The sequence below is a fragment of the Apium graveolens genome, chromosome 1 (genome assembly GCF_009905375.1).
Source record: "Apium graveolens cultivar Ventura chromosome 1, ASM990537v1, whole genome shotgun sequence".
In the NCBI taxonomy this organism is placed as follows: domain Eukaryota; kingdom Viridiplantae; phylum Streptophyta; class Magnoliopsida; order Apiales; family Apiaceae; genus Apium; species Apium graveolens.
Genome location: NC_133647.1, coordinates 158,034,071 through 158,048,721, shown reverse-complemented (window position 1 = coordinate 158,048,721; position 14,651 = coordinate 158,034,071). Strand labels below are relative to the sequence as shown.

General features: G+C 37.5%; 1 protein-coding gene across 1 annotated transcript; it reads left to right on the top strand.

The window, feature by feature from the left end:
- Positions 1–200: 200 nt before the first annotated feature.
- LOC141708627 (uncharacterized) lies at positions 201–635 on the top strand. Its single transcript, XM_074512347.1, has one exon. It carries the CDS (start codon positions 201–203, stop codon positions 633–635), a length of 435 nt encoding a protein of 144 aa, XP_074368448.1.
- The last annotated feature ends 14,016 nt before the right edge of the window (positions 636–14,651 follow it).

Here is a 14,651-nt window from a genome sequence, read left to right as displayed (position 1 = left end):
ACCCCGATATAGCACAACTTATGGAATTGATACGCCAACAGACTGCTACTATAGCCCAACAACAACAACTTCTTCAACAAATGCATCCACCTCAACCACCCCCAGCAGACGTCACTACTTTCAAAATATTCTAATCTGTAAAACCCCCAGAATTTAGAGGAACTCAAGACCCGGTAGAAGCTCATGCATGGCTTAAGGAAATGGAAAATGCCTTTGCCTTAACAAATGTTGGAGATAATCAGAAGGTGGAGTATGCCACTTACTTTCTTAAAGGCAGATCGAACTATTGGTGGGAGACAGCGAAAGCTTTAGAAGCTGCTGAAATTATTACTTGGGATAGGTTCAAGAAAATGTTTTTGGATAAGTATTTTCCTCGCTATATGCAAACACAAATGGAGATGAAGTTCTTCGAGTTGAAGCAACACAATATGACAGTTGGAGAATATGAGAAGAAGTTTACAGAAGTTTCTAGGTTTATGGGAGAGTATGTTGATTCTGAAGAGAAAAGGGCAAAAAGGTTCCAACAGGGATTGAAGCCTTGGTTAAGGAGTCGTGTGGCAGCTTTTGAGTTGACTACTTATGCTGAAGTGGTTCAGAAGGCGATGGTAATTGAAGGCAAGAGTGAGCAAAATTAAAAGGAGAAAGGCAACAAGAAAAGAAGATTTGAAACGGGAGAAGAAGGCTCAAGTTACAAGGGCCAGAATCAGAGAACTAGTCAAAGGCTTAAACCTCAGAGTGGACACGGGAACTTCAAGAAGAAAGAATTTGGGAATAAATCACAAGAAACAAGATCTCAATCAACTAGTGGACAAAAACCCCGCAAGGATCAGTTCCGGAATGTAAGATTTGTAATAGGTGATGTTATTCCCAGTGGACTAACAATGAGATTTACAGAAGGGGGGTTGAATGTAAATCTCAAAACTTTTTCAAGTTTTGAGCAGTTTCTAAGGCTAAGTGTTTTTGTGGACAAATGTGTGTGAATTGCTTGAAGCTAATGCAGACAGATATATATTCAAACACAAATGTAAAGAACACAGAGAACTTAAAAACTTTTCTGGTGGATTTGTTGTTCCACCAGAGATGTGTTATTTCAGAAAATCTGTAATTCAAAGAATTAAATCACAGCTGCTTCCTAGTACAAACTAGATGATTTTCTCTCTGGATTTTTCTAAACAGCTCTGGAAAATTCACATCTAATTACTAGCTGCTACTTGGTTTATATATCACCAAGTTTACAAGTGAAGACAAAACTGTAAAATACAATTAAAAAGGCTCTTCACATGTTTCTTCTTCATTTCTCTATCCAATGCAATTTAGGCTTAGCTGTTAATCTTTGAATACTTCCTTGTTTGCACCAGAATGGAAATGCTGCATTTTTTTGATTCCTCCTAGAGGCTTCCACATTCCAGTTTGTCTCTATCAACCCATGTGCCTCTGTCAGCTTATGAATTGTCACTATCAACCGCTAATAAACTAAGCATCCGTTGAAGCTTTCATCCGTTGATGCCTTATCCGTTGAGGATTTATCCGTTGAAGCTTTATCCGTTGATGCATTAGCAGTTGAAGTCTTTATCCGTTGAAGCACTTATCCGTTGATGGATATTATCCGTTGAAGCTTTAGAGACATCCGTTGAAGCTTTGTTTCTTATCCGTTGAAGGTCTTCAATATCAGTTGATACTTTTTCACTTATACAAAATTACAAGGCATGAAATATTTACAATTATCCCTCCTATTTGCATATCCACTAGTAGTCAACATGACTGATAATTTCCTACAACATCTAAGAATTACAACTTGAATCCAGAGAATGAGATGTGCTACAATACTAAAATTATTGCGTAAAGCTACTCCTTCAATGGATAGCCAAGATGGTCTTATCCGTTGAGGCTACAAATACTAGATTTTTACTTAAGTGTTTTGTATAACTTATCATCAAACTAATACACATATTCCTAACAATCTCCCCTATTTATGTCTACTAGAGCTGTAGGCATAAATTTGGGTTTAGCTTGATGATAACAAAACACTTGACAAATATATTAACTGTAATAAAGCAGAAATTCAAAAGTGCTACAAAAATGTGTATGCTGAGATGGAATCGAAGAATTACATTGTTTCCAAGGGTGCTCCTTTAGCCTGAGCAGATTAATTTCTTTTCCTTTGATCCCTTGTTTTCTTTCCTAGCCTCCTGTCATTCTCCTCAATTTGAAGTTGGAGTTGTCTGTAGAACTCGGCTTCATCTTCTTCATTGATGTCCAACTTAGATTGCATATCCTTGAGAGTTTCATTACTGGCAATCTTGAGCTGATCTTCAAGTCTGAAAAATCTTCTGACTCCTTTGTTATCTCTGAACTCCATCAACCAATGATGTGATTTGTGAACTGTAATTCCTCTTTCTTGAATGAGTAATGTTCTAGGCAAGGCATTGGGCTCCTACCAAGTTTTCCTTATGTTGGCAATCTTATTGAGAATCTCAGTCTTGGCAGTCCTGGTAAAGCCAGAATCCCTTTGTATGGCTAAGTAGACTCTAACCAAGGTAGAGTAGCCTTCATTCAGAATCCTGTAGAGAGGCCAAGTTCTTTCCCCACTTCCTTTATATTTGAACACTAGTCTTTCTGGTAGCTGTCTGTAGGCAGCTATTCCCCTTACTTCCTCCAGCTCATCCAGATAGAGTTCAATGTTTGAAAACTCTTTTATGTCACAAATGTGAACATAATCATCCTTAGAGGCTTGCGGCTTAGGCTTAGGCTTCTGAGTGAATTTGATTGAGGTTTTAGAAGGTGTTGATTTGATTCTTCTTTTCTGCTTCTTTGATGGTGGAGAAGAGGTTAAGAAGGTGGGTAATTTGATGGTGTCCCAATCAATTGGTTCTTCCTTGGGAATGATTGTTTCACCATGAATGTTTATGAAGGGGTCAGGCACAATGGGTTCAGGAATAGAAGGTAGTGGTTTGGATTTTGATTGGGTTTCTTCAGTCTCATCTACCATCTTTCTCTTTGCATTGGCCTTCTTTCTGTTCCCTTTCTGCCATTCCTCTCTTTCCTTACTTCTTTCTTCCATATCATTATCAACCATGTCCCCCATACCTTCATCTTCACTTTTGTCTTCAATTTCTTTCTTTTCTTCAGCTTGACTTGACTTTAGCTATTTTTCAAGCTTTGCTTGTGCTCTTTTGTCAGCCTTTAGCTTGTTGACTTCTTCCTTCAACCTTCTGGTTTCTTCCCTCTTGGCTATTGGGAATTTGGGATGTCCTTGCATCACACAAATGCTCTTTCCCTCTCTAAAGATAATAGCCATGTTCCTCCTTTCAACCACATCCATGGTCTCTTTGTGCTTTATGATACTTCCACCCAAAACCTTGTCTTCATCAGGCTTTGGAAGAGGAAAATCCACTTCTTTCATCTGAGCAAGGCTTAGAGGATTCTTTGTAGAGTCCTTATTGGATCTGTTGTTGGGCTTGAGAACCATAGGTTTCAGATTCTTGGAAGAAGTCTCTCCAACCTTATTCCTCCTTACTGGCTTGAGCTCCATAATAATTGATTCCACCTTTGTGTTATGCTTCACAGATTGTGATTTAGAAGCAGTAGAACCAAAAATTTGTTGCATCTTTTCATCAATTTTCCTCCTTTGCTCTTTGACTTGCAATTCAGCTGCTGCTATCTGGATTAGATCAATTCCATCAAGCTTTCCTTTGATTTGAATAGTTGGAGAAGTGGTGATGGCAGGAACTAGCACTTGAGATATTTGAACTGTGGTTGATGGCTCTCCTTCCCCTTCCCCCGTATTCTCCCCCTTTTTGTTATCATCAAGGGTAGGGGTCAAGCCTTGTGCTTTTGCCAGCTGCATTAGTAAATTTGTCTGAGTTTGTTGATTCTGAAGAATGGTGACCATAGAGTCATCAATGATCTGAACTCTGTCTTCCAACCTGGCCAGCCTCTTGTCAGCATCAGATGCTTTTCTCAGTCTCCCCAACAAATCTTGCATAGTACCATAAGGCATGACTGAATCCATCTTCTCAGCATTGTAGGATTTCAGATCAGCAATGTCCTGCTTGAGTTCATCCACACTTAGATTCTGTTTGAAATGCTGCAACTGCAAGAGATGCAGAGAGTCCAGATGAGCTTGAAGAATTGCCTTGGTACCAGCATCTGTAGTCTCCTGAAGGGCCTTCTGAATAGTCATTACTTGCCTGACCAAAGTTACACCAAACTCTCCTGGTGTAGATGCCTTTGCCCATGCCCAATCAGGTAGATCTGGAACAGAACTTGGGCATGCTTCTCCCCCTAAGTTCATGCTTTCATCCAAAAAATTAGAGTCATCATCATTAGAATTTACTCCAAATTCTTCAGATGGCTCACCAGCTTGAGAAGGCAGCCTGTTAACAGCAGCTTTGTCTCTGAGAAGAGATTCTGAAGTGTGTACAATGTTTAAAGTCTGTTCTGCCTCCACATTGCCCTGAGCAGCCAATAATTGATAGGCTGGAACAGGGTGAGTAAAAGTGTCAGCATCCAAGGAAATGTTATCAATTACAGCTTTGTAATGTTGCTGAAATTGTCTTTCCTTTTCTGCATCATCCACTATCATTGACTCACTAGCAATGGCTGGATCCACCCTTATAGCTTCTGTACCTGCATTTCTCTCATTTTCTCTATTTTCTTGCATCAGGGGCTCCCCCTGGCTCACACACACCCTCACACCCTCACCCTCACCTTCTAAGGTGGCACTCCCCTCACTCACTTTTGCCATGCTGGAAGAAATAGCATGCATATGATGACTCTCAACCTCTCCTTTTGCCTAGGAGCAACCCAGCCTCTCACTCAAATTATCACTCCCTTCCCTCAAACCTAAAAGTGATTGTACAGTAACCATGTCCTCTACAGTTGGAATTGTTTCTGTTATATATGTAGAGACCATCAACGGATAGGGAGTATCCGTTGAAGTGGAAACTGATGATATCAACGGATAACTGCTGTTAAGCTTATCCGTCGAAGAACAACCACTTGTCAACGGATGAGAGATATCCGTTGAAGAAGGAAAAGATGTAGATATTGAAAGTGACATAATTGTTGAATCTATGTGAATTGATTTTAAGTGAGGTGACACAGATTCTTCAACTATGTCTGAAAGAATTGGTTGATGATCCAACAAATCATCTAAAAGATGATGATCATCAGGTTTTGAGTGGGGCTCCTCCCTGAGTTTTAATGAGGGAGAATCAGGAATTGATGTGAATATCATATCCACATCCAGAGAGGGTGATGGACAGTTTGATGATTGATGTATTTCTATTATGAGAGAATGGGGCTGTGACTCCACATTTGCTGGAGTCACATCAAGCTGAATTTGAGAAGGCAAAGATACAGGTAGATGTATCGGTGCTGTGTGTGCCCCTTGTGTGGAAACTAGGGTCTTGGCCTTCTTCTTCCTTGAAAAGGCTTTGACTGGTGAATGTGTGGCTTCAGTGTCCCTCCCTCTTTTGTTCTGTGTCCCTGGTTAGGGACTATTTTCAATAGTTGCACCCTTTTGGGAGGATGCAACTAGGGATGTGTTTGACTCCTTCTGAACCACCACAGTCTTTTGAGAGACTGTGGCTTAGCTGGCTGGGGTACCACTCACCTCTCCCACCTTATCCTGGGGGGTTTCTTGATGTTCACCCCTCCCCTCACCACTCACACCCTGTTCACTCCCTTCAGGGTTTATGATAGTTGTTACAACTGTTGTCTTTTGAGAGATAACAGAGGTGGTTTTCTTTGGCTTGTGTTTTGAAATTTTAGTTTTGGTGGCTTTGGTAGGAACCTGTTTGGACAAAGACACAAATTCCATTGCCACACTGGAAGGCAAAGAAACAATGGGGTTGGAAACAGTAGGAGTTATAGAAGTGTTTACCTCACTTACCTGTGGTGCATTCATGATTGGCAAATATACCAATGGCACCTGGCTGTTGAGGTTCATTCTCAAAAGGTCTGCAAGGACCCTTTTCTCTTGTGCCCAGCATTTGAGTTTATTGTTCTCATTAGATATAACCAATCCTTCAGCAACATGGTTAGCCAATAACATAAAGAATCTAGCATAGTAGATGTTATGTGGTCTATTAGCTTTGTTACCTAATCTGGAACCTAATTCTAGCATGACATAGTTGCTAAAATTAAAGTACCTATCAGAAACTAGCATATAGAGCATATTAACAAGAGATGAAGTTATGGCATCAAAATTGCTAATCTTCCCAGAGAAAACCTTGATAAAGGCATCTCCAAGAAAACTCCATTCTTTCCTAAGGCCCTTCCTTCTAATACTACCTAAACTAGCAGAATCAAAAGCATAGACTATGGAATCTAACATAGCAGATACATCTTTATCAGTGTGTGGTGTCATGGCATTTTTCTCAGGCAACTTAAAACAAGACTGTATATCATCACAGTTAATGCAATAATCCTTACCTTTGAGAGAGAAGGCAATAGTCATATCTGTGGAGTTGAACTCTGCAGTTGTCCAAATCTCCTCAATCACCTCACAGTAGATGGTTGGGGCTTCCAGCATTGCATAGCTTAGTTTGCAGTTTTTGATGAAGTCCATCATCTTGTGATAATCAGAATGGGCTTCATTCTTTTCAACCAAGGCTACGAAATTATTCTTTTCATAAACAAATCCAGATTGAGACATAATTTTGAATATTGTTGTGAGTAGAGGTTGCAGAGAAAAACTTGAGAATTTTGGGAGAGAAGGAGAATAAAAATTGCAAGAAAGCGTAAAGTGAAAATAAGAATTCAATGGGCTTTTATACTTTCTTGAATTAAAACGTAAATAAAATGATTAAATGATAATTTCAAACAAATTACAGCCGTTTAAGAATAAAGAAAACTGTAGAAATTCTGAAAACTGCCTTTAATACAAATACATACAACAGTGTATATCTGTATCAACGGTTAAGGAAAAGAATCAACGGCTGTGACTCACTTAAAGTAACTGATGTGATACTTCAACGGATAAGGTAAATAGTTATCCGTTGATGATCAACACTATTTTATCCGTTGAGGGATAAAATTACCAGAAATGTATTTGTCTTTCAACGGATAATGAACATCCGTTGATAGAACAATTTTGGCTTTCAACGGATAGGGAATATCCGTTGATAGAATAAGTCTTACTTAAAGCCAACTTTGTTCTTGCAGCAAATTCATTTCAGGCTTCAAGGCAGATTATATAGAGGACATAAATTTATGAATAATTAAGCATACCTAGCTCACTTACTAATCTTGTGAATGTTGATTCATCAAGTGGCTTGGTAAATATGTCTGCAATCTGCTTTTCACTTGGAACAAAATGAAGTTCCACTGTACCTTTCATCACATGTTCCCTAATGAAGTGGTACTTGATGTCAATGTGCTTGGTTCTTGAGTGCTGCACTGGATTTTCAGTAATGGCAATGGCACTTGTGTTGTCACAGAATATAGGAATTTTGTCAACAGTTAGTCCATAGTCAAATAGTTGATTCCTCATCCATAGTATCTGTGCACAGCAACTACCAGCAGCAATGTACTCAGCTTCAGCTGTTGATGTAGAAACAAAATTTTGCTTCTTGCTGAACCATGACACAAGCTTGTTCCCTAGAAATTGACAGGTGCCAGTTGTGTTTTTCCTGTCTATTTTGCAGCCTGCATAATCTGCATCTGAGTAGCCAATTAGATCAAAACCAGACTCTCTAGGGTACCAAATTCCTAGATTTGGAGTCCCTTTGAGATATCTGAAGATTCTTTTAATAACCACTAAGTGAGATTCTTTAGGGTCAGCTTGAAATCTAGCACAGAGACATGTAGAAAACATTATATCAGGTCTACTAGCAGTTAAATATAAAAGTGAGCCAACCATGCCTCTATAACTTGAAATGTCCACAGACTTTTCAGCCTTGTTTAATTCAAGCTTGGTGGCAGTGGTCATGGGAGTTTTTGCAGATGAACAGTCCATTAAGTCAAACTTCTTTAATAGATCATAAATATATTTAGTTTGACTAATGAAAATTCCACCACTAACTTGTTTAACTTGTAAACCAAGAAAATAAGTTAGCTCTCCCATCATGCTCATTTCATATTTACTTTGCATTAACTTAGCAAACTTTTTACAAAGCTTATCATCTGTAGATCCAAATATAATATCATCTACTTAAATTTGAACAAGTATTGTAGAGCCATTAACATTTCTAAAGAAAAGAGTTTTGTCAACAGTACCTCTTGTGAAGTGATTATCTAGAAGAAATTTTGACAAAGTCTCATACCAGGCTCTAGGTGCTTGTTTTAGTCCATAGAGTGCTTTCAACAGATAATACACATAGTCTGGAAAGTTTGGATCTTCAAATCCTGGAGGTTGGCTTACATAAACTTCTTCCTCCAATTCCCCATTTAGAAATGCACTCTTGACATCCATTTGATAGACTTTGAAATTGGCATGGGCTGCATAGGCTAGAAAGATTCTGATGGCCTCAAGTCTGGCAACTGGAGCAAATGTTTCATCAAAATCTATTCCCTCTTGTTGAGAATAGCCTTTAGCAACCAATCTAGCTTTATTCCTTATGACAATGCCATTTTCATCCATCTTGTTTCTGAATACCCATTTTGTGTCAACAGAACTCTTGTTCTTTGGCTTGGGTACCAGCTTCCATACTTTATTCCTCTCAAATTGGTTTAGCTCCTCTTGCATTGCTAAAATCCAATCTGGATCCAATAGAGCTTCTTCCACTCTCTTAGGTTCCTCCTGTGATAGAAAGCTACTATACAAACATTCATCTTGAGTAGCCCTTCTAGTTTGCACTTTAGATGTAGCATCACCAATGATCAGTTCAAAAGGGTGATTCTTGGTCCATTTCCTTTGAGGTGGTAGATTAGCTCTAGATGAGGTTGCCTCAGTATTGTCATGATGTGAGATAGAATGTTGATTGGTTAAAACTCTCCCTGAGTTGCTGATCCTTTGAAAGGAATTGGGAGCTCTATCAACTGATGAAGTGAATTGATTATCCGTTGACAGACTGTGATCAACGGATGCTTCATTATGAACTTCAACGGATGATGCACTTTGTCTTTCAACGGATGCTGCATTGCTTCTTTCAGCGGAAGCTGAATTATGACTTTCAACGGATGCAGCATTCTGTGCATTATCCAAAGGCAGATTTTGAATTCTTCTTGAGATGCCTTCTTCATCATTCTCATCTTCACTATCATCACAATATATCTCAATATTGTCAAATTTGAGTCCTTCATGATGTCCCTCATCTGTTAGTCCATCAATCTTTTTTATCATCAAACACAACATGCACAGATTCCATGACAATGTTGGTTCTTAGATTGTAGACCCTATATGATTTTCCAGCAGAATAACCAACAAATATTCCTTCATCAGCCTTTGCATCAAACTTCCCTTTGTGATCAGAATGATTCCTTAAGATGTAACATTTGCAACCAAAGACATGCAAAAAATTTAAAGTTGGTTTTCTTCTCTTGAATAATCGATAGGGAGTCATGCCTTTTGACTGATTGATTAGAGAAATATTCTGAGTGTAACATGCACAGTTAACAGCCTCAGCCCAAAAGTAAGTTGGGAGTTTTGACTCTTCAAGCATTGTCCTTACAGCTTCAATTAGTGATCTGTTCTTCCTTTCCACCACACCATTTTGTTGTGGGGTCCTTGGAGCTGAGAACTCATGCATGATCCCATTTTCTTCACAGAACAACTTTATGGTTGAATTCTTGAACTCAGTTCCATTGTCACTCCTAATATTCCTTACTTTGAAATTAGGATGATTGTTGACTTGCTTGATATGATTGATAATGATTTCACTAGCTTCATCCTTTGATCCAAGAAAATAAACCCATGAAAACTTTGAAAAATCATCTACAATCACTAGGCAATATTTTTTCCTTGAAATTGACAATACATTGACTGGTCCAAAAAGATCCATGTGTAGCAGTTGTAATGGTTCATCAATTGCAGATTCAAGCTTCTTACTGAATGATACTTTCTTTTGCTTTCCTTTCTGACAAGCATCACACAGTCCATCCCTTGTGAATTCTACTAGAGGTATTCCTCTAACTAAGTCCTTTTTGACTAGATCATTCATTGTCTTGAAATTCAAATGGGACAGCTTCTTGTGCCATAGCCAACTTTCAACTGAGCTTGCTTTGCTGAGAAGACAAGTAATAGATTCTGCATCTGTAGGGTTGAAGTCAGCTAAGTACACATTTCCTTTTCTAACTCCAGTTAGAACCACTTTATTGTCCTTCTTACTTGTGACAATACAGGCTTCAGAATTGAAGGAAACAGTATTCCCTCTGTCACATAGTTGACTGATGCTCAATAAGTTGTGTTTGAGACCATCAACTAATGCAACTTCATCAATGATGTAATAACCCCAATTTTTTGGAAATTTTTGAAACCCTTATGAATAGTGTTTTTGCTGAATGAGAAAACTTTTCATGCCACACTATGTAGGGGTTCTGATATGGATATTCTGAGATTTTATTAGTACTTTATATGGGATATAAGTGTATGTAAAGATCGTCAGAATCCAAATCCGAACACTTTGATTTTTCCCGGAAATCCAATAGATACGGAAAGAATTGAGTATAAGGTAACAGGATAAAAAGGATTTAAATTAAAGGATTGTAAGAGAGGATCATAGAAGGAATATAATGTGTTGAGAAAGGATAAGGGAACCTAAGTAATAAGATCCCGGGTATGATCCCTCAAACGATAAACGAAAACGAAAGTTAAGCGAACCGTATAACAGATCAGCGGTCATTAGGCAAACAATTAGGAAGTTAATCAAAGGGATTAGAGAGGATGATGTCACCCAACCAATGAGAAGAGGACAAGGAGGGGAGGATGACATCATCAGGATGATGCAAGCATGACATAAGAGGGAAGGAAATGTGGTGGAATATTAACCACACAAAGTCAAGGCTACAAAGGGAATTAACCAAAAAACAAGACAAAAAGCAACCAACCAAGCAAAACAAATCACAAAACACCAAACCTTCCATTTCTTCATGAAGCTCTCGGCTTCTTTCTTAAGAATTGGGAAGTCCAAGCTCCTCCACTTGCCATTTTACAAGGTAATTATCCTAGCTTCTCCTAGTTAAGTTACATACTTCCTAGAAATCTTAGCTTCAAAATCCTTTCCTAGCATTTCCTATAAATCATTCAAGAAGATGGTGAATAGTACTTTCTTGAAATTAATTTTTGTGTTCTTGATTTCTTTGAAAGAACAAGCTTGTAGGAGGTTAGATTAAGGCTTCCATGGGCATTCCAAGGACCTTTCATGGATTAAAAGCTTCAAGGAAGGTATAACTCTTCATGGTCTTAGTTTTAAGTTTTGTTGTTTAGATTTCCTAATGTTTAGATGATGGGTTAGTGTAATGGGTGTGTAATCATGTTTAGAGCTTGTTATGAGTAGTTTAGTTGGTGAGAGGCATGATTATTGTGTGTTTAGAGATTGGTTGATTTTGTGATATTTTTGGAGTTGAAAATCTTGGTTATTAGTTAATGAACTTAAGTAAACTCTTAGTTCATAATTGAGAAATAAGTATGAATTGGAAATATTGAATTGTTGGGGCTGTTGTAGTATGGTATGGATGGATGTTGGTTGTATGAATGATATGTGGTTGAATTGTGGTTGTTTTGAATTGGTTTAAAATTAGGAAATCGCGTAAACATAGCCGTCGTAATGTCTGATTTACTTTAGACTGCTTTTGTTCGTAACATTAGGACCCGAGAACCCCCTGCTAGTTTATGACCACTGCCATGTTTAGATAGCTCATGTTACGAGCTTCGTTTTGATATGTAGTTCGTTCGATTCCGATGCACGGTTTAGGAGAAACGACCGTTTCAAGTAACGGCGTTTCGCGAACGAAACTTTTCCCCTCGCCTTACTTTGAAACATAGGTTAAAGACCAAAAAGGGTTAATTAATGTATGAAACATTTATGGTAAGTGTGTTAGGCAGTTGGTAAGACACTCGCGAAGGAATCGCTTTAAAACTCGTAAAGGTTAAATTATTAAAAATGGTGGAGCCGAGGGTACCCGAGTGACTTAAGCGAATCAGTGAGCGCAAAACAAGCGTTAGAGTCTAAGTTAGTTAAAGTATAGATTTACAAGTGACTTTGGTTTAATTCCAACTTACTTGTTGTTTATAGGTTACCAGACTCGTCCCGAGCCATTCGTAACCCCAGTCGCTCAGGCAAGTATTCTATCCGTTATACTGTTGTTGTGATGTAAATATATGTATATGCATTATCTTGTGATATTGCATGATTGTTATTAGCAAATTTTGCGATATATTGGAGCATGCTAATATGGTATATATGCATGTCTGTTTCGTAATCTGGTTATCTATCTGTTGATTTCAATGCTTATAGTTGCATAATACCTATGCTAGAAATAAGCAAGTAGTTGCGTATACCCTTAGTATAGGGGATAAAAGGTGAACATATTTCTAAACCGGGAGTCGATGTTCCCGAGTATATTATATATATATATATATATTTATATATATATATATATATATATATATATGGATATAGTTTTTAAAACTATTAATCGAATAAGGTTTATTCGATAACTTTAACTTTATTTTATTATTGAATATTATTTCGAATATTATTCGAAGGCGTATGACTCCTTTTATTTATTTATTTGAATATTATTTGAATATTCATTCGAGGGCTTATAACTCTTTTATATTATATATTGAATATTATTTGAATATTCATTCGAAGGCTTATGACTCAGTTTATATTATTTAATGGATATTATTTGAATATTCATTTGAGGATCTATGACTCCGATTATTTGCTGAGGTATATTCTTTATTTTATTAAAGAATAAGGTGTCAATAATCAAACTTATTTTCGATTATTCAAATAAAGATAATACTTTCATATAAGTATATCTTTGGTTATTTAATACTCGTTTCAAGTATAAGTTTTAATACTTCTACTTCAATTATTTTTATAAAGATTATTCTTTATGGGAATATTATTTAAATAATAATATTCAGTCATTTTCTAAATATTCTGGGGACTGATTTACTTCATTAAATCAGCTTTACTCCAAACACTCTATAAAGTGTTTTCGAGTCTTCAAAATGATTTTTAAAGTCAGAGCGGATCCCAAAACTCATTTTTATATTTAAGATCTTCCTTTTTAAGGGGATTTAAATACTCGCTCAAAACCTGGGGAATCCGGCTCTGTGGTGTATTTTATATTCGCAACGAGGTTGCAGTTTTGGTAAATGAATTGATTACTTGCCCAATGTTCGGGAAGTAAGCCCATCTAATTGAGTCGGCATAAGCGACAGGCCGGGGTACGGTCTATGAAAGTGTAAGTGGCTGGGTGGCAGTCCATCAACGCGTAAGAGGCCGGGTGGCGGTCCAGCACAAGGTCCTTATGAGGCCAGGGTGATGACCGGTGGGGGATTCATCCATCTACTAGTAGAAAAGGTTACTTATTGGTATCTTTGCCTGATCAGCAAGATATCTGGTTTATGCCAAAATTCTTTTCCTTCCAAATTTATTGGATATTGCAACTCTGTTCATACTTTACATGACAGAGGTTTTCAGGAAATGTATAAAGAAGATGTATATGTGGATATATATATATATCAGAACTTAATGAAGTATATCCTAACTTCATTTCCTTTAATAATATTTCAAAGATTGAATCTATTCAAGTCTTATCTTGTGGTCTCATCAGTGGGATGAACTTTTGAAACTAATTATAACTTGAACGGTGGTAGTTCAAGTAGTATTTGGGAAAGATATAAGTATATTGGGGTATCTTGTAACTTCATCTTTTAAACTTATATCTAATTAATAATTGTCTTATGAATGACAAAGATTTTCAGAAAAACGTTGAGACAAGGTTAGACATATGAGATCACCTTGCAACGATATTTTTTTATATACAGTTATACACTGGGACTTTGTGTATATTATGCATGGAAGAGGACTTCCAATATTTTGAAAAGTATATATGTATATATACTGAATATTTTGCGACTTCATCGCATTAAGATATCAAACTTGGTTCATTTCTTTTGACCAAGACTTTCATGAGTATTATGAGTAGGCTCATATATTGTAAATCATTATACATATTATTTTGGTGGGCTTGCTGCTCACCCTTGCTTTCTTCTTTCATCACACAACAACAGTTAGGAAAGATGGCCAGACTCCAGCAGACCTAGCGCAAGCGCGTGGGAAGCGTCCCGCGTCTTCCCGTTGATGTTGTAGCTGTTATAGCTGCAGAGGTAGATCTATTGTAGATCAGACCATCTACTTTTGAGAATCAATTATGTATAATTATAACTTGTGGCAGATAATGGCAATTAACTGTAAATTTATCAAGTAATCATTTTGGGTTGTAATAACTTTTAAATTGTGGATTCAAAGACTTGTACTTATTTAAATTTCATCTCTGAGACTATAACGGGTTGTGGTGTGTGTTAGTGTGGGGTCACAGCATAAGGTTATTTATTATTAATTAAGTGAAGTGATATTGTGGAAAGAAAGACCGTGACGACCCGGATCCCCGACCCCGGATCTGGGGGTGTTACAGAAATGGTATCAGAGCTAAGCGTTATAAACCTCAGAGATGATGGGACGTTA